The following is a 20,792-nucleotide window of genomic DNA, read 5'->3' as shown; positions in this document are numbered from 1 at the left end:
AAGGGAGAAACAAACTGCATAATAGTTCCATTCTAACAAAGGATGTAGAAAGAGAAAGTTTGGACCTTCTGAATTATGAACTGCATCTTTAAGGAATCTATGGGAGTATATGCTAACTTTTATTTTTATATTTTTAAGGAAGACAATAAAGGAATACTGAAGGTTTTCCTACTAAAAGCTTGTTCTGGAAAATGAAAACCAAAGAAAAAGAACTCCAGCAGTATAGACCAGCAACTCTTATTTATGAATCGTACAATGAACGGGGCTTCCCCTGTGGCTCAGCAGGAAAGAATTTGCCTGCAATGTAGGAGATGCAGGTTCAGTCCCTGGGTCAGGAAGATTTCCTGGAAGAGGGCATGGCAACCCACTCCAGTACTCTTGCCGGGAAAATCCCAGGGACAGAGAAGTCTGGCAGGCCACAGTCCATGGAGTCGCAGAGTCAGACATGACTGCAGCAACCGAGCACATAATGAACATGTTGGTCCAGGGACTGATATCCTATAAAAGTATCACATTGATGAGGTTCTAATCAGTTCAAATGTTGTCATCTTCTAACTTTGTGCCAGTGCAATTATTTTAGTTTCCATTTTAATGGGCGCTTGGCTTATCCATTTCTGAAAACATTGGTTTGGTTTTAAACTCAATTGAAAATGAACACCTGGGCTTCGTCCTGGTTTCAGGAAACCCGTACATTTTTTTTTCTCTCTCTCTATACTTTAATCAGTAGCTGGTTTAATTGCCTTACCAGGTCACAGACGTCACTATCCCAGCTGTGTGTAAGCTTTGCCTAACATCGCAACCCAAGCACGGCAGCTTGAGTGGAGCGAGAGCCATTCAGGAAGAAGCAATGTGCTCTCACACTCTGGGTGTAATTCACACCCAAGCCTGATACTCACCCCGGCTCGCTGGCTGTAGGCTGACTTCCCACCGGAGAAACAGCCAAAGAGGATGGGAAACACAGCACACGCCACTCTCCTGCGTGAGCCCCAAAGAACGACTAAGTCATCAGAGCTTGTCCACCCCAAACTCTAAGACTCCTCATGCACTGCTCACAGCCTTCTTCCAGAACAAGTCGGTGGGCTTAAGCACCCCCACCAGCCCGGTTCTGAAGAGAGACGGAGTGCAGTCTGAGGACTGGAATGCCCTCTGCCTGCTCCAGCACAGAAATGAGCTGCTGGTACTCACAGAGACAAGCAAACGATGTGGTATTGTGGTATGTGTGCTCTTAATCTCTATTTTAATGTCTCCAACAATCTAGTGGTTAATTAGCAATTTGCTGCCCACCAGTATGCAAATGAATGACAAGCAAAAGCCCTCCGCATCTGTAATTATTTTGCTGATTTACAAGCCGCTGTCCTCTCCGTGTAGCTTTTTCCTCTGTGTGTGCATTCATGCACCAGGGATTTCATTATTTTTAGAAGCATACACTGTACACTTTTATGCTTTAATACTTTCAGGCTTCAGTAATTACAGTATTACGGATATACATACACATTTTTCCCCCTCCAACTCCAAATGCATTTGTCAGGAATGCTTTTCTCTTTGATAAAGACTGGAGAGTAAGATTTATCAAGCGGCTGAAATCCAAATCGCAGAGAGAGTCAGAGCTCAAGATTGAAAGATGCACGATTCTGCCGCTGCCAAATCCTTATCTGGAATCGGAGGAGTCTTGTAATATTTGATTTTCTCCCAAGCAGCTCTGGTGAATCAGAGCCACGATCTGCCTTATCCATCTGCCTACTTTGGAGCGGGGTGTTTTACTATTTGGCGGTTTAAATGCTTCACGTTTTTGCCAGCGCATTAAGAAAGGCTCTCGTGTTAAATTAAGTCAATTAATAAATGAGACACATTAAGCAATCAATTTTGTCAGCCTATCTCCCCGGCACTATGTATGGTTGGCTGTAATCGCAAGATAAATGCAATGTGCTGATCTATGGCAATGTTCAATAATACATTCTCCGCCAGGCTCAATTCATCAGGGAGTTTCGGTAGAGGAGGCATTTGTTATTGGCTGTCTCTGCACCTCAAGGATAACATTTCTGTCCTTTTGATTGGCCGCCTCACTGCTGCAAGATTCTAACCGTCTTATTTTGATGATGAATATGAAGGCATGCTAAGCCGGGCTGGAGCGAGTGTCTCAGAGGCTGCGCGCCTTCCAGAGCCCAAGGACTTAACGGCTTCCTCCGCCACCTTCCTGTGCCAATCATTCCCACAAAAAAGTTGTGATGCTTTTCTTCACCCAGTGCTTTGGGGCTGTGTTAGATCTCATTCACCTTCGCTTTCAGCACAACAAGGCTAAACGGGTATTCGCCGCCGCCGGGCAACTTGTCTGCGTTGTAAACCCCACGCACAACCTAAAGGTGAGTGGCAGGCTACCGTTTGATGTTCCCGTGGCTCGGGTTCAAGTCCTTCCTAGGCGGCGACTGGGGGGGTGGCGCGGGGGGAGGGAAGTGGCGTCAGGGACCCTCCCACGGAGCCCGGGGTGCTCCAGGCAAAGGTCATCCCTCTGCTACACAAGACGGTGTTGGGTACCCCGAGCCTGCGCTCGGCTCCTTCTCCCTCTCTGGGTGTGTGGATGCTCTCGCGACGGTGTGTTTCCCTGCCTGGCAGGGGCGACTGGAGTCAGCGTCTATTTCTTTTACCCCACGCTGTCAGCCTAGGAGTCGGAGGTGGGGGTGTGTGTGTGTGTCAGAAGTGAGGGTGTTGGAGGGAGCAGGGGGCGTCCCCCTCCCTCTCCCAAATATTTGTGGGCAAGTGTTTAGGAGAGAGGGTTTGAAAAGTTACCCACATTGCAGGCTGTCCCGTGTGCTGGAAAGGCAGGCAGGCAAGCACACGGATTTCTGAAGCCCCTCTGGTTGCTCCTGAAGTAGCTGGGCTGGGGGGGGGCCAGAAAGCACCCCCCCCCCCCCCCCCCCCCCCCCCCCCCCCCGCACCAGACAGGGGTCTGGGAGCTGGGGAGGGGGCGCTTTCTGCAAAGTGTGCTTTCCCTGTGCTCAGACTCAGCCTGGGGGGCGCGGGGCGGGGGGTGTCGGTAGGAGTTAGTCTTTGCTTCCTGGGAGCTGGATGTGTCGAGGACGGGAGCAGTCAGATTGTTTCAGTAGCATTGTAATGAACCCCGCTGGGAGCCGCCACTGCTGGGATCACCGCAGGCGCTGCGGCCCTCACACCTCTTTAGGTCAGCGCCCTTTAAGAGGACAGCCTCAGCACGGCTCGAGGGACCGCTCCACATCCCCCACCAAGATGAGGGGGAAATGAACCGAGAGCCGCTAGGCTAGGGGAGGAGGGAAGATGATCAGGCGGGGCGGTAGGGGGCGGTGCGAGGACGCAGCTGAACTCCCCCGCACCCCAGTGTGAAAGTCGCAGCCGCCTGGGCTTCGTCCCAGAATAAACGATGGACTCGTTTGGGAGTTGCTCTCATTATACCCGAGGCTGAGCGAAATGGGGGAGATGGGAGGGAGGGCGTCTCTGCCGCTAAGCAAAGGAACAGTCTCTGCGAGCACAGATCTGTCATTCTGACCGCTGCTGTGGGGCAGGTCTTATTGCTTGTTGCTCATCACTTTATAAACTCCTGCAGTCAGACTCTCTTCAGCTGGAGCCCTGCAGGCCAGTGCTAATGGGTACCTCCTCGCACCCCCACCCACAACAATTCCTGGAAGTCCCCAGGAGGGACAGCTGCCTGGAGCCCCTGTGGCCATATGCCAAGGCCCGTCCTGGATGGAAGGGTGATGGACTACCTTGAGAGCACTATGGCGCTCCGGACCTAGGAAGTGATTTTCTGCAGGATCCAAGCTGTGATGAACACCATCTCAACTGCTCTCTCTCTCCCCATCTCTCCCTCCACCTTCCCCTCTTCCCCTCATTCCCTTATTTCTTTTTCCCTTCATGGCTTACTTCTATAAATGGGAATTCACCCCCAGTCATCCTCTGCAAAGTGAGTGCATGATGTACGTATAAAAATATGATTCTGAATTCCATTTTATGACTACTTTTGAGACCGCCTTCAAACTCCCATTATTTTGTCACTTTACATTTGTTACTTCCCTGTGGCAAGAAATTCTGTTTATTCCTGCTTTGCATTTTAAAACCTTTACAAATTGTTTATGAGACTTAGTGTTTCCAAAGTTTTGATTTATATGGTTCGTTGGCTGCAGCTGATGATGGAGGGGAACAGGGTGCTAAGATCTTGGTAGGGGATGGACTGAAAATCATCTGTGCTTGTTTCAGTGATGTCAGCCTGGATTTTGACAGGCAGTCCTGCTGCCCAAACCCAGGAGTCCAGAGTCAGGATTGGAGACCTTAGGTCAGTGCTGACCAGCTCTGTGACCTTGAATGACTCCGTGTCTCTGAGCCTTCCCTTCTTCATCTTCAAAATGAACCAATGAATCTCTAGCCTGCCTCCTCCATGGCTCTGTGAGGCTGTGAAGGGATACTCTGGGTAGATGGGCTTTATTAATACTCCCCTCCACCCCCCAAATTATATTATTGCACATCATTTGTAGGGTTGCATTCAGAATTTCAAAAGTTGTTATTTAAAGCCTTCAGCTAACTTAGAAACTATATAAGCAGTAATATAAAAATAGTAATATAAAAATGTGCTTTGAGAGGCTATTTTCCATGGCTCACTTTGTCACGTACATACTCATTTGACTTTTCATTTCCCATAAAAAGCCACTTAGAGATTTTGCTCAGATGAGTGTCCTCACAGATAAACAAATCAAACTGAGGGATGCTCATGTTACCAGGGGGTGCAACAGGACACACAGCATTTGCAGAGGCTGTGCCAGGTACAGCCCAGGATGCCTCTGTGAAAGTCTCATCCATGCTCCAGGTGGCCCAGCAGGTAAGTTCTACCTGCTTCTCCAACCTAAGAGCTAACAGCTTGGAGCTTTATTTGGAGCTTTTAAAGGCACAATTCCCTAGGAACACCGCTGCTCCATCATGGATATTAAGAACTGCATAAAACCTCAAAAGAAAGTGCTCCTTCCAACCATTCCTTTCCACAGGCCACGGAAATATGCCTTGGGTGTAAAAAGCTGCAATCCATGTAGGAAGAAAAAGTCTTTTTTTAAAGAAAAAAAAAGTTGTGGCAGTGTTAAACCAGATGGCTATTGATCTACGGTGCTTCCCTGCACTTTGTATGACAGGCTGGTACATGACATGGAGACCAAGGACACAGAGACCGCAACCTTGCTTTCAAGTTTCTAGGTTGTATGTTGCTTCCAAGAGGAACTGGGAAGCCTGTGTTTTTCTTTGTGGAAGCATTTTTGCACTTTGTCCTTTCCTGTGCTTTCCTGAGAATGCTAGCAGTACTTCGGGACCTGAGGCAAGTGCTGAGTTATAATAAAAAATCACTTACTGAGCAGAGAAAACCGTGTATTTACCATGCTTCTATAGGTCACCTTCATTCTCAATCTCATTATGGCGATTTACTCAGCAACCTGGGATTCCTTCAAGCAAGCTTGTTCTAGAAGCTTGCTTCTAAGTGGAAGGCAAAGGACAACCCGGTTAAACCCATTACACTCCTTAAGCCCACCCTACTTAAAAGGGGTGTTTAGAGTCGCTGGCCTGAAATAAGAGATTCTCTTGCTTCAAGAAGAATCCATTGCAGAGCCGGCTCCGTGGACTGCAGACGGCACTCTGTGTTGCCCTGTGTCTGTCTGTCTCTGCCTGTAGAGGTGGCTCCTTGAAGGGATCAGGCCCCCTAGTTCTCTGTCCCAGACCGCAGAAAGTGACCGCCAAGGAGCTGGTGATCTTCCCTGGTTACTGTCTGCTTCCTCGCTCATGAAGGTCACTGAAGTGTGGCCCAGGGGCTGCAGGCTGGCACCAAGCAGGGTGCAGGCCCATGTCCTGATTTAGCACCACTTTCTCCCTCCTGTCCTTCGCTTGTTTCCAAACCAAGAAAGCCTTTCTCTCCTGGCTCCTCTCCCATCCACACTCGCTGCTTGGACAATGCCCTGCCCCGGGCAGCCCTCTCTGCTCCTGCCCCGTCTCCAGCAGTGCCCTTTTAAGAGTGGACTGGCCAGTCTGTGCACCCCGGCCTCTCCAGGGAAGGGTCTGAAGTAGCCGCCGGAGCCCCTCTGGGGTCAGAGCTCAGCACTTCCCAAGCAGACTGGTGCTGAACCAGGGCTGGCTAGGAGACTTCCTCCCTGTAACCACAGCGCTTGATAAACCAGGTTCTGAAACAAATCTTGCAAAAGGCTTTCTGGCAAACTTCCAAAAGGCCCTAACCTCCCTACTGCTCCTGGGAGGCTATTCATGCCTCCATCCAGTGGGTCCAATCCCCAGAGCCCTTTTTTGTTGTAACCCGTTAATCTTGAGTCTATAGACAGACACACACATACACACACCCAGAGCCATGCGCACACACACAGTGGGAGGGGCATACAGGACAGTGTGGGCTTTAAGTGCCCGTGCGTGCTAAGTTGCTTCAGTTGTGTCCGACTCTTTCGTGACCCCACCAGGCTCCTCTGCCCATGGGATTCTCCAGACAAGAATACTGGAGTGGGTTGTCATGCCCTCCTCCTGGGGAATCTTCCCGACCCAGGGATCAAACCCAGTCTCTTGTATCTCCTGCACTAGCAGGTGGACCCTTTACCACTGGCGCCACCGGGGAAGCCTTGCAGACACTAAATCTAAAATTAGGGCGTTTCAGTACCAGGACTGGCAGCAACCACCTGCCTCTCATTCTGAGACCAAGCCATATGGATGGATGTGTGCTGAGTGACGGTGGGGATGGGGTAGGGGCTGCATGGAGTTGGGGGAGGGGATCATCAAGGGAGAACCAAGGCAAACCTCACCTCGAGCACCTCGACTGTTCAGGGGCTAACCTTTGGGAATCCCGTTCCGGCCCCAGGGCTTTCACCAACTGACCCAGTGTGGCAGGCAGCCAAAGGGAAGCTAAAGACCTGAATGTTGTTTTTAGAGATGTAAAGGCGGCCTTGGAGTGTTCAGCCTGAATGCCTAGTTGCCGGCAGTTAAGACGGTGTGGGTTTCTCAGCTCTTCCTGACACAGCCACCTCTGAGGGTCCCATCCTCCAGCCCCTGGACCTGTCAGCATCTTCCTTTGCTGTCCAGGCTGGAGGCTCTATTAGCGCCTTAGATGGGGGTGGTAGCATGCGGGGATGGGGGAGACCAGTGGAGGAGGATAAGTGGGGACTGAAGCTGGTCCCTGAGTCACTCTCTGAGCTTCAGTCTAAAGGCTTTCCCGTGCCACCGCCTCCAGCCCCCTGGTTTCTGTGAATACTGTATGACACTTGGCTCTGCAGGCACAGAGCAGTCATGCAGCTTTTCTGGTTAATGGTGATTGTAAATGAGGCTCCCGAGTCACATAACTGGAGGCTCCGGGCAGCCATTCGGGTAGCGGTGTGCTGTGATGGGGAGGGCAGGGGAGGCTGAAGCTGGTGTGGAGGTGAGGTGAGCCCACGACCTCGGCACTGCCTTTCTCTGGTAGCCCCCCGGAGCAAATTTTGTGGCCCTCCCTTCACCACGGTCCCTCAAGTGGCAGGGACTGTTTGGAAGCAAGGAGAAAACAGGGACTGAACGCTTTCTTTGAAATCCAGAGAGGTCAGAATTATTTGGATGGCTTCCCTGGGGTAAGGCAGAGTATTTTTCTAGCAATTAACAATAAGAAAAAAAAAAACTGTCTTGGTGTGGTATTTGACTCTTGGCAAAGTCACAAAGGATGAGATGCTTGGATGGCATCACCAATTCAATGAATATGAACTTGGGCAAAACTCCCAGAGATGGTGAGGGACTGGGAGGCCTGGCGTGCTGCAGTCCTTGGGGTCGCAAAGAGTTGGACACGACTTGGTGGCTGAGCAACCACAAAAAAGTCATCCTGGACTCAACCAGCTGTGCTCCCCAGAGGGGAAAGCTGGTCTTTTTAGACACAAGGTAACACGTGGAAAGGGTCCCACCCCAGAGAATGGAGCCCCACCCTCCCATGGGGATCGCCAGCTCAGAGAATGATGGGGAGAATGTCAGAACTGGGAGGCTGAATCTTCTTAGTCTATAGTCAAGGAAACTGAGGTGAGAGAGGGAAATGACTTGTATTTCCTACAGCTGCTGTAACAAATTACCGCAGATGGAGAGGCACAAAATCAGAGAAATCTATTTCTCAGAGAAATCAGGAGGCTGCAGGCCCAAAATCAAGGTGCCAGCAAGGCCAGGCTCCCTCCAAGTTTCCAGGGAAGAATCTGTTCCTTGCTCATCCGGCTTCTGAGGGTTCCCTGTGTTCCTTGGCTTGTGGCCTCATCTCTCCACCTCTGCCTCTGGCGTCACATGGCCTCCTTCTCACCTCTGTGTGTCCATATCATAAGGACACAGGTGACTGTATTGAGGGCCTATCTGGATTGTCCCTACCTGGACAATCCAGGATAAGTTTTCATTGCAAGATCCTTAATCACACTTTGAAAGCTTTAGTCCCTCAGTCATGTCCAACTCTTTGCAACCCCATGGACTGTAGCCTGCCATGCTCCTCTGTCCATGGAATTCCCGAGGCAAGAATACTGGAATGGGTTACCATTTCCTTCTTTAGGGAATCTTTCTTGACCCAGGGAAAGAAACCTGGGTCTCCTATATTGCAGGCAGATTCTTTGCCATCTGAGCCACAAGGCAAGGCTAATCACACCTTTGGTCATATAATGTTCACTCTGTTGCTCTTTAAGGAAATTCAGAAGTTCCAGGCACTAAGATATGAATATCTTTATTCAACCCACTACTTCCCTCTTGCAGACTCAGTCTATTTTGTGACAGAATTGGAACCGGAAGTTAGGCTGCCAAAAGTCAGACCTAGATCCCTGGCTGCCCCAGGCTGCCTTCCAGTTAGTTCAAACTAAACACCCCTTGCTTGAGTGCATGCTGTGGGAGCAGGAAATTGCAGGGACCCCCTTCCTGCACCCCATCAGCCCTAGCCCAGCCAGTGTGACCCCATGGGCTGCACCACACACCCTGTCATCTCCCCTTTATCAGACCCACATTTCCTTAGCAAATTAGGTCCTCTTCATCACCGCATGGAGTGCTAAGTCAATTCATTTGTGTTCGACTCTCTGTGACCCCAAGGACTGCAGCCCACCAGGCTCCTCTGTCCAGGATTCTCCGGGCAAGAATATGGAGTGGATTGCCATTCCCTTCCCTAGGAGATCTTCCCGACCCAGGGATCAAACCCATATCTCATTATATTTCCTGCATCAGCAGGCTGGTTCTTTACCAATAGCACCACCTGGGAAGCCCTCTTTATCACCATCCTTCCTTATTCCCCTATCATTTCCATAAATTTTCTTTCCTGTTTCAAATTCTTTTAAAAATAATATAATCTACGTGGATGCCTGCACATCATATTTTAAAAATCAAATGATAAAGAGATACACTGTCAGAAGCATAGAGCATTAGATCTTGCTCTTGGCACACAGTTTGTAAATCCACCAGATCAATACGGGGGTGAAGCAGTGGGTGTAGGGAAAACACACAGGCTTTGGGGCAGAAAGAGCTGAGCTCAAATCCAGACTGTTCCATTGGCTGATGGGTGACTTTGAACAAATGACTTCTCCTCTCAGAGGCTTCATTTCCTTCTCTATAAAAAGCAGGAAAGAACGCCCACCTTCGATGGGGCTGCAAGGAGTAAATGAGCTCACAGAAGGAAAACGTCTGCCATGGAGGAGAGAGTCGGTAAATAGCAGCCGTTATTGTCAACACGGGTCATTACGATAAAAGCTAAAAGCCGCTCCTCGGAAGCTGGAGTCAGTCTCCCCACCACTCCACCTTCTGTTTTCCTCCACCTCCCCTCCCTTGCCGTTCCTTAGTACTTGTGATTTGCCCTTGGCCTTCAAGAGAGTTTTGAATAGAACAATTTCTTGCCGTAAGTAAAAGTCAGATTTGTCCTTATTGCCTAACTTCAAAGAAAACCCTGGACCCTGCTTGAGTTCTGAGCCTGGAGGTGCAGTGGGCGAGGGGCTGGCTTGGGGGAGGATGGGCGTGCCAGGTGGGACGGGGCTGGCACGTGTGCCCTGGTGCCCAGCATCCGCAGAGCCAGGAGCCCTGCCACAGGTTCCCTCTCCTCCCGCCGGAGAAGGGTCCTCATGACTTATGCATGCTTTCTGTTCATTAGCAGCAGCCAAGTAAACACAAGGGCCAGTGGGTCTGTGAGGGACATCTGATGCGGTGAGGGTGTGAGGCTGAGTGGCACCAGTGAGAGATGCAACAGGGCGGGGAGAGGTAAGCGGGCAAAGCCTGCAGGCTCCCTGGGAAACTGGACATTCATTTTCTCTGCCTGCAGTTCATTCTGCCTTGAGGAAGCCCCTTCCCTCTGAGCTAGGTGGGATGGTTGATGCTTAACGGAAGCTTGGTGTTCTCATTGAGTTGCTAAGTCGTGTCCGGCTCTTTGAGACCCCGTGGACTTGTAGCCCGCCACCAGGCAAGGATACTGGAGTGGGTTGCCATTTCCTGTTCCAGCGGATCTTCCTGACCCAGGGATGGAAACTGAGTCTCCTGCATTGGCAAGCTGAGCCACCAGCCACCATTGAGCCACCACTGGCAAGCTGATTTACCACTGAGCCACCTGTAGCCCCTGCAATCAAGGGAGAGAGAGGCTCTGACCTTTCTAAGCCAAGAAAGAATTTCCTGGATCCTATCATCAGGCAAGTCTATAAAAAGCACCAAGAAAGGCCACAGGGCTGGGCTCTTCCTTACTCCCCCTGAGTTCTACTCTACACACACACACACACACACACACACACACAGAGTCCATGGCGATTCTGAGATGCCAACCTTTTTGGACCCTGAGTGGTTTCTGAATAGCAGTGCAAGATCAGAGGGTGTAAAGCCCAGTGGACGGGGTCCCCAGCACCACCATGGAGGAAACAATGGATCTTTCTTCCCCACCCAAACTGTCACTGACCTCCAGCCTCAGGAAAGAGGTAAAGGGAGAGATGGGAGAGGAACATTCTAGCTGAGGCCGTGGAGTACAGGCTTTGGACTCAGACCTAGCTGGGCTTGGATCCAGTGATGTCAGTTCCCTTGAGTAACCTCTTTGACCTCCCAGAACCCGCATTTCCTCAACTATTAAAATGCTTATCATGAAGGTGAAATATAATGTAGATAAACTGCTTAGTACAGCACCCAGCGCCTTGTACATACTCCATAAATGGTAGCTGTCATCACTAGTAAGTGGAGCTCCTTAGAGATGTTCTTGGTGCACAAAATGTACCAAGATTCTTCTGCCCAACTTGGACAAGTGATCAAACTTCTCAGACTGGATGTTGGGGGAAAGAGAGGGAAGGGTCAGCAGTAAAAGGACCTCTCTGTTGACTGACCAAGATTTTGAAGCATAGTAGGTTCAAGCTCAGGCTTCCCAGGTGGCTCAGTGGTAAAGAATCCGCCTGCCAATGCAGGAGACATGGTTTGACCCCTGGGTTGGGAAGATCCCCTGGAGGAGGGCATGGCAACCCACTCCAGTATTTTTGCCTGGAGAAGTCCATGGACAAAGGAGCCTGGCGGGCTACAATCCATGGAGTTGAAGAGAGTCAGACATGACTTAGCAACTAAACAACAATGGGTTCAAGCTCAGGGAACCAGAGTCCAGGGCCTGGTTCAAATAGATGAGACCCAAAGGGGTGATGTCCAGGGTCACAACTGAGGCAGGGCAGGGCCCACTGCTCTATCTATGCTGCCTCACTGCTGGGGCCTGGAGCGTTGGATAAAGATGCTGCCTCTCTAATGAGAGCCACACATGCTGGGCATCTTCCCAGGGGGTCCTTGTCCTTAGGACCTTGGCAAGGTAACAACTAGCCAGGTAAACGTGGGGCATTGAAAAGGCAATGTTCCTCTCATCTCTACTGCTGGCACAAATACATAGCGAAGGACTGGGATGAGGCTGTAAGTGAGATCACCCAAGCCACAAAGCCATAACCCCAGACTTTCAGATAGCAGGGTGGGTCAAGTTCTGCTACAAAAGGCAACGTTTTCATCTTGACCTGGGACTCAGGATGAAAGCACCACCAGAAACCAATCTGTGATCAGCCCAGTGTTTTTAGCAGACGAATAGGGTCCCTGTGGATCATTTAGAATTGTGGTCTAACTGGAAATGTCAGTTTTACTTGCAAGCCGCTGTATCTCTTAATCATTTCTCCGTCCTTTAATGTATTTTTAATCACGAACCTGTGATTAGGAGGGAGCTGTGTGCTGCAGGGCTGTCTCCAGGCGGTACCAGGAACTCCAGCTGGAAGAGACTGGACTGTGGAAGGGGCAGGGCCCCTAGGACCCCCAGGACAAAACTGGAGAGTGTCCTCTATGGAGGGGAAAGGCCATTGCAGACCATTTTGGGGAGGGTGAGCATGGCATTAGGAAGGCTCCACAGAGACTGAACTGAATCCGGATCGATACAAGATTTTACAAAAATGGGCCAGCTAGTCTAGCCATCTGCCCAGCTTTGTAGCCAGACGCCATGGTCCCTCAGATCTAATTCCTACGACTTCGCCAAGGATGTGCCAGGAAGTCCAAGGCAGAAAGCTACTCAGAACCTCGCATTCCCTTTCTATAAATTACAGGTATATTGTGACTTAGGCTAAGCTGGCTACATATCCTGAAACCCACAGGCTGTGCTTTTCTGCTGTCCCAGTTATGCACACAATAATAACAATAATGATCAGAACAACCACAAAATAGCTACCATTTATGGAAGGCATGCTATGTCCAGGAACTGTGTTAAATGCTATGCATTTAATTCTCCCTAGGAAGTAGTGTATTATTATCATTCCATCAAAGCAGAGGAAAGGAAAAAAGCTTGCTCAACAATACACAACTCTGTGCAGTGAAACCATTTAAAATTAAAATCCTGTGCTTGGGGGCTTCCCTGGTGGTTCGGTGGTAGAGAATCCGCCTGCCAAGGCAGGAGGCTCGGGTTTGATCCCTGATCAGGGAAGATCCGACATGTCATGGAACAACTAAGCCCGTGTACCACAGCTATTGAGCCTGTGCTCTAGAGCCTGGGAGCCACAACTCCTGCGCCCGTGCGCTGCAGCTGCTGAAGCTGAAGAGGCCCAGAGCCCGTGCTCTGCAGCAAGAGAAGCCACCGCAATGAGAAGCCCTAGCACGTCGACTAGAGAGTAGCCCCCACTCACTGCAACTGGAGAAAAGCCTGCACAACAACCAAGACCCAGCTCCGTCAAAAATAAATAAAATTATTAAAAAAGGAATCCTTTTTAAAAAATCCTGTGCTTTTAAAAATCTCTTCATATGTCATCCCTCAGCATTCCTATTTCACAACAAACAACCGGCCATAAAACTAATGTTGAGTGTATTATATTTCATTTAAAAATATTGAGCTGAGATCCTGGCTCATTCACTCTATATGTACATACATGAAACACACACAGATGCCCCAGCTCTTGGGGGATGATCCCGGGAGGCTTGCTCTAGGATTCCCTGGGCTGCCCCATGGGATGGACCCTGTGGCCAATGGCAGCGACTTTGTCCCTTTCTCCTGCCTCCTGGAATCTCTTCCCAAAGAAACCACTGTATGAAGTCCTTCTCTCAGGCTCTTCCTTGGGAACCCAAGTTAAAACTACATATGTGTGCAGTGCAGTGTTAGTCGCTCAGTCGTGTCCAACTCTTTGCGATCCCATGGACTGTAGCCTGCCAGGGTCCTCCGTCCATGGGATTCTCCAGGCAAGAATACTGCGGTGGGTTGCCATTCCCTTCTCTAGAGGATCTTCCCAACCCTGGGAAAATCAAACCTGGGTCTCCGGCATCGCAGGCAGATTCTCTGTCTGAGCCACAGGGAAGTCCATGTGTTACGCCCAAGTCGGGAAATCTCCCAGTGACCACCAGGGAGCCGATATCCGATGCAAAAGCAAGAGAGTTTTTATTACCAAGTTCAAGCTGGGGCTCCCACCGTTATCGATGCAGCGGCTATAGGGAGGAGCCCCGGGTCTTGGATTCCATTGCTTATATACGGAGTATACATGGAAGAAAGGATTTCTAGGTAGGGGACGTCTGATTGGTCACTTTCTTTCGAAGGATTGTGTGCTGGTTCTTGATTGGTCCCTATTGTCTAGGTAGACCACAAGTTCCTGAGCATTAAGTCAGGAGATTTTGGTCTGGGTCCGATTGGCTCGTGGGTGGTAGGGTGAGGTCAGGGGATTTCCAAAGGCTCTTTTCCCGGAACCTTACAAAATGGAGTTTTTCTGTTAACAAAATGGAGTAGCTTAGATTCGTCACATGTATGTGTATATGTTTCCTAACTAACATATATTTATTGAGCATTTCCTAAGTGCCAAGTGCCATGCTAAATGATTTACCCGAATTGCCTTTTTAAAAATTCTCACAACAATGCCGACAGTCTATCTCCAAATCACATGGGGGGAAGCTGAGGTAGAGACATTAAGTAACTTGTCCAGGGGTGCATCCAATGAGTGGTAGAGTTTAATTGGTGCTTTTACCTCTGTGTTAAGCTGCCTCTCCTGCTCCATCAAAGACCGCCTACTTGGAAGCTTCTACAAAGAGCCTAGCCTTCCAAATCAGGCTTGATAACAACTATGACTTTGGGGGACTTCCCTGGTGGTCCAGTGGTTAAGAATCTGCCTTCCAATGCAGGAGATGCAGGTTCAATCCCTGGTCAGGAAACTACGATCCCACATGCCGAGGAACAACTAAGCCCCAGCACCTTCAACTACTGAAGCCCGAGCATCACAGCTAGAGAGTCCATGCGCTGCCTCAGAAGATTCCATATGATGCAGTGAAGATGGGGCACACTGCAGCTAAGACTCCACGCAGCCAAATAAATAATAAATCTACATATATTTTTTTAAATTACAATTTGCATAAAATACTTGAAGGAAATCTTGCCAACAACTTTACCTAAGTGCTCGACTCAAAATTATCTGCAGAAAAGGAAATTCATGTCCCATGATCATTTTTTAAAAATGGATTACATGACTGGAGGAGGACAGTGTCTGAAACTAGCGGGCATGCTCAGTGGCCCAGTCTTGTCCGACTCTTCCTGATTCTATGGACTGTCTTATATTTGGTCAGACAGATCTGGATAGCAGTTTGAGTCTCACAAAATAACGACTATGCTTTCTGTGTTGTGTGTGTGTGTGTGTGCTCAGTCACTAAGTCGTGTCCGACTCTGCAATCCCATAGACTGTAGCCCGCCAGGCTCCTCTGTCCATGGGATTTTCCAGGCAAGAATACTGGAATTGATTGCCATTTCCTTCTCCAGGGGATCTTCTCCGACACAGGGATTGAACCCGTGTCTCTTACATCTTCTGCACTGGCAGGCAGCTTCCTTTACCACTGAGCCCTAGCACTGACCCTAAATCTGGGCCACGTGACTGTCTTGTCAATACCTCACTTGCTTCTCAATGACAATGGGAACTAGTCGACCATGTCAGAATGCAAACACTCTCTAAGCACTCGGATATCATGAAACAGGGCACTTTTTCTCTGAGAAGAAAAGAAAGAAATCTTTTTATTCAAAATCAAAAACATACTTCAAGAGAATGAGGCTCTTACCCTGTCACACCTGCTCTTTCAGAGATCCACAGAACTTTGAAATTTTCTTTCCCATTAGCAGCCATACTTTATTATCAAATTTATTTTTTTAAACTCACATCAAAGGGGAGTGAACTTTTAATGACCATTTTCTACCTAATTTAACTCAGCCTCTACCTTGACTTCTGGTCAGCCCTTCTCCTAATGCTCTTCAAACGTTTCTTCTTTCCAAAGCTGCCATGAGAACAACTGAGCTGAGGGAGGCATCCGGGTTAGAGGTGGGCTTATGGCAGAAGGGTGGAATGATGCTTGCAGTCTTTGTTCCCAGTATACAAGCCGGAGCCGTGCAGGGCAGTGTCTATACTCACTTCTGAGGAACATGCTCAGCCAGGCACCATGGAGGGAGGTCACCAAGGTCGTCAATCCCCAGAGTCCCCGCAAGCAGCAGCCCTGACATCTGGGGAAACTCACAGAGGCTGCAGAGGGCTCACGGGGGATGCTGACATGAAGGAGCTAAAGGGATTCTGGGAGGAAAGTGCCCCAGACTGGAGCCATGTACCATCCCCGCCATTCCCAGCCCCCGGGGTGCCTACTCGTCTCTGTGGCCCTGGGGCTGACCACCTGGAGGACCACAGGGGGCAGGGGCCTGGCCCTGAAACACCTCTGCTGGCCCCAGCCCTGCACACCCCCACCCCCGCACCCCGTAAGCAGGAGGGCTGATGAGCACGTGAAGAAGCTGCGCTACTGAAAAGTCAGCTCTCTGCAGGACACCCCCCGGTGGCCCAGTGGTTGAGACTCTGTGCTTCCACTGCAGGGCACAGGTTTGATCCCTGGTAGGAGAACTAAGATCCCACAAGCTGCATAGTGGAGTCAAACAAAGACAGTCTCTTCACCAAGTGATGCTGGGAAACCTAGACAACCTCATGTAGCTCAATGAAGTTAGAATAACCCACATGCTATACACACAAATAAACAAAGTGGCCTACATTTAAGCCATGGCATCTTAAAAGTCCTAGAACACACAGCTTTCTCTGACATAAATTGTACCAATATTTTCTTACATAAGTCTCTCAAGGCAAAAGTAAAAGCAAAAATACACAAATGGGACCTAATCAAACTTAAAAGCTTTTGCATAGCAAAGGAAACCATCCACAAAACAAAAAGGCAACTCATGGATGGGGAGAAAATATTTGCAAACAATGTAACTGACAAGGGCTTAATTTCTACAATATATAGACAGTTCATACAACTGTATTTAAAAAAAAAACAAATAACCCAATCAAAAAATAGGCAGATGACCTAAATAGACATTTCTCCAAAACAGACATATAGACAGCCAAGAGGCACATGAAAAGATCCATAATGCTATTCATTAGAGAAACGGAAATCAAAACTACCATGAGGCACGATGTCACACCTGGCAGAATGGCCACCATGGAAAAGTCTAGATCAATAAATGCCAGACAGGGTGTGGAAAAAAGGGAACTCTCTTACACTGTTGATAGGAATATAAATTGGTACAACTATTATAGAAAATAGTATGGAAGCTCCTTAAAAACTAAAACTAGAACTACCATAGAATCCAGCAATCCCACTCCTGAATATATAGTATCTGGAAAAGATAAAAACTGTAATTTGAAAAGATATATGCACCCCAATGTTCAGAGAGGCACTGTTTACAGTACCCAAGACATGTAAGCAACCTAAGTGTCCTTCAACAGATGAGTGGATAAAGCAGACGTGGTATATATAGGCAGTGGAATGTTACTCAGCCACAAAAGACAATGAAATATCACCATTTACAGCGACACGGATGGACCTAGAGGTGATCATACTGAATACCAAGTCAGACAAAGACAAATATTACTACTATATGCTATCATTTATCATTAAATTTATATCATTTATACTGTTATATGATATCATTCATGTGGAATCTAGCAAACACCCTCTTCCAACAAAACAAGAGAAGACTCTACACATGGACATCACCAGATGGTCAACACCGAAATCAGATGGATTATATTTTTTGCAGCCAAAGATGGAGAAGCTCTATACAGTCAGCAAAAACAAGACCGGGAGCTGACTGTGGCTCAGATCATGAACTCCTTATTGCAAAATTCAGACTTAAATTGAAGAAAGTAGGGAAAACCACTAGACCATTCAGGTATGACCTAAATCAAATCCTGTACGATTATAAAGTGGAAGTGACAAATAGATTCAAGGGATTAGACCTGATAGACAGAGTGCCAGAAGAACTATGGACAGAGGTTTGTGACATTGTACAGGAGGCAGGGATCAAGACCATCCCCAAGAAAAAGAAATGCAAAAAGGCAAAATGGTTGTCTGAGGAGGCCTTACAAATAGCTGTGAAAAGAGAAGCTAAAAGCAAAGGAGAAAAGGAAAGGTATACCCATTTGAATGCAGAGTTCCAAAGAATAGCAAGGAGAGATAAGAAAGCCTTCCTCAGTGATCAATGCAAAGAAATAGAGGAAAACAATAGAATGGGAAAGATAAAGATCTCTTCAAGAAAATTAGAGATACCAAGGGAACATTTCATGCAAAGATGGGCTCAATAAAGGACAGAAATGGTATGGACCTAACAGAAGCAGAAATTAAGAAGAGGTGGCAAAAATACACAGAAGAACTATATAAAAAAGATCTTCATGACCCAGATAATCATGATGGTGTGATCACCATCCTAGAGCCAGACATTCTGGAATGGGAAGTCAAGTGGGCCTCAGGAAGCATCACTACAAACAAAGCTAGTGGAGGTGATGGAATTCCAGTGGAGCTGTTTCAATTCCTGAAAGATGATGCTGTGAAAGTGCTGCACTCAATATGCCAGCAAATTGGAAAACTCAGCAGTGGCCACAGGACTGGAAAAGGTCAGTTTTCATTCCAATCCCAAAGAAAGGAAATGCCAAAGAATGCTCAAACTACCACACAATTGCACTCATCTCACACGCTAATAAAGTAATGCTCAAAATTCTCCAAGCCAGGCTTCAACAATACGTGAACTGTGAACTTCCAGGTGTTCAAGCTGGATTTAGAAAAGGCAGAGGAACCAGAGATCAAATTGCCAACATCCGTTGGATCATCGAAAAATCAAGAGAGTTCCAGAAAAATATCTACTGCTTTACTGACTATGCCAAAGCCTTTGATTGTGTGGACCACAACAAACTCTGGAAAATTCTTAAAGAGATAGGAATACCAGACCACCTGACCTGCCTCTTGAGAAATCTGTATGCAGGTCAAGAAGCAACAGTTAGAACTGGACATGAAAAAACAAACTGGTTCCAAGCAGGGAAAGGAGTACTTCAAGGCTGTATATTGTCACTCTGCTTATTTAACTTATATGCAGAGTACATCATGAGAAACGCTGGGCTCAGATATGCAGATGACACCACCCTATGGCAGAAAGTGAAAAAGAACTAAAGAGCCTCTTGATGACAGTGAGAGAGGAGAGTGAAAACTTGGCTTAAAACTCAACATTCAGAAAACTAAGATCATGGCATCTTATCCCACTACTTCATGACAAATAGATGGGGAAACAGTGGAAACAGTGGCTGCTTTATTTTTAGGGGCTCCAAAATCACTGCAGATGGTGATTGCAGCCATGAAATTAAAAGACGCTTGTTCCTTGGAAGAAAAGTTATGACCAACCTAGACAGCATATTAAAAAGCAGAGACATTGCTTTGCCAACAAAGGTCTGTGTAATCAAAGCTAAGGTTTTTCCAGTAGTCACGTATGGATGTGAGAGCTGAGTTTCGAAGAATTGATGCTTTTGAACTGCGGTGTTGGAGTAGACTCTTGAGAGTCCCTTGGACTGCAAGGAGATCCAACCAGTCCATCCTAAAGGAAATCAGTCCTGAATATTCATTGGAAGGACTGATGCTGAAGCTGAAACTCCAATACTTTGGCCACCTAATTTGAAAAACTGAGTCATTTGATAAGACCCTGATGCTGAGAAAGATTGAAGGCAGGAGGAAAAGGGGACGACAGAGAATGAGATGGTTGGATAGCATCACCAACTCAATGGACATGAGTTTGGGTAAACTCTGGGAGTTGGCAATGGACAGGGAGGCCTGGTGTGCTGCAGTCCATGGGGTAGCAAAGAGTCAGACACGACTGAGTGACTAAACTGAACTGATACGTGGAATCTAAAAAGTAATAGAAACAAATGTATTTATAAAATGGCAATAGACTCAGACATAGATAACAAGCAAACTTATGGTAACCAAAGGGGACAGGAGATGGGTAGGGGTAAATTAGGAGCATGGAATTAACAGGGCTTCCCAGGCAGCAGTGGTGGTAAAGAGCTTGCCTGCCAATGCAAGAGACGTAAGAGACACAGACTGGATCTCTGGGTCAGGAATGTCCCCTGGAGGAGGGCAGGGCAGCTCACCCCAGTATTCTTGCCTGGAGAATCCACATGGACTGGATTCCTGGATTCCTTCCAGAGAAGCCTGGCAGGCTACAGTCCACGGGGTCGCAAAAAGTCAATCATGACTAAATCGACTTAGCACACAAGCATGCATGGGATTAATACATACACACTACTGTATATAAAGTAGATAAAGAACAAGGATTTACTGTATAGCACAGGGAACTATATGCATTACCTTGTAATAAGCTATAATTGAAAAAGAATATATATATATATGTGTGACTGAATCCCTTTGCTGTATACCTGAAGCTAACACAATACTGTAAATCAATTACAGTTCAAACAAACAAATAAATAGTAAAAGACCAAAAAAAAGCCAGAAGCTGCCTCATGAGGCCCAAGAGCTACATCTGTTTATGGTAATTAAAGAAATGTCAATTGGACCCTTCTCAGTGCGCCTGACGAAGCCAGTGCCAGACACCCGAGGCTCTCCAAGAACCCACGAGAAACGAGAGCATAAAGGGGCGCTCCCAGGCACTCACCAGGGCTCCTGAAAATGCTCGGCCGAGGAGGTTTCCTCAGAGCCGAGAGGCTGCGCTAGCAGTCGGGCTCCGCGCCCGTGGGGTCTGGAGCGAGTCACTTAACCTTGGCGTCGCCATCTGGCAGGTGAGAGGTGACACTTGCCCGGTGCCTCCCTGCTGGGCGACCCTGGTGTGCAGAGACGGCTCTGTACCGCTGACCTCATCCACACGTGGCCTCTTTCCAAGGGGTCTGACACAGTTTAAGCCAAATGACGGCGTGAACAGGTGAGTAAGACAGAAGTAAAATGGAGGATGTAAATAGTTAACCGTACAAGCTTAACCCATTTATTGTGACTGACAGAAATTTAGTAGAAAAGTGAGATTCTACTGA

General features: G+C 48.0%; 1 protein-coding gene across 1 annotated transcript in view; it reads left to right on the top strand.

Annotated features, from left to right (window-relative positions):
- Positions 1 to 2,135: 2,135 nt before the first annotated feature.
- The window catches only part of SIAH3 (siah E3 ubiquitin protein ligase family member 3), a 71,834-nt gene continuing 53,177 nt past the window's right edge, over positions 2,136 to 20,792 (top strand). The window contains exon 1 of the mRNA XM_040267228.1: positions 2,136 to 2,360. Coding sequence (XP_040123162.1) covers positions 2,226 to 2,360 — 135 coding nt within the window. The 5' untranslated portion in view covers positions 2,136 to 2,225. The remainder of the gene's footprint in view (positions 2,361 to 20,792) is intronic.

The sequence above is a fragment of the Oryx dammah genome, unplaced genomic scaffold (genome assembly GCF_014754425.2).
Source record: "Oryx dammah isolate SB20612 unplaced genomic scaffold, SCBI_Odam_1.1 HiC_scaffold_24, whole genome shotgun sequence".
NCBI classification, from domain to species: Eukaryota; Metazoa; Chordata; class Mammalia; order Artiodactyla; family Bovidae; genus Oryx; species Oryx dammah.
This window is presented reverse-complemented; position numbering and strand designations above follow the sequence as displayed.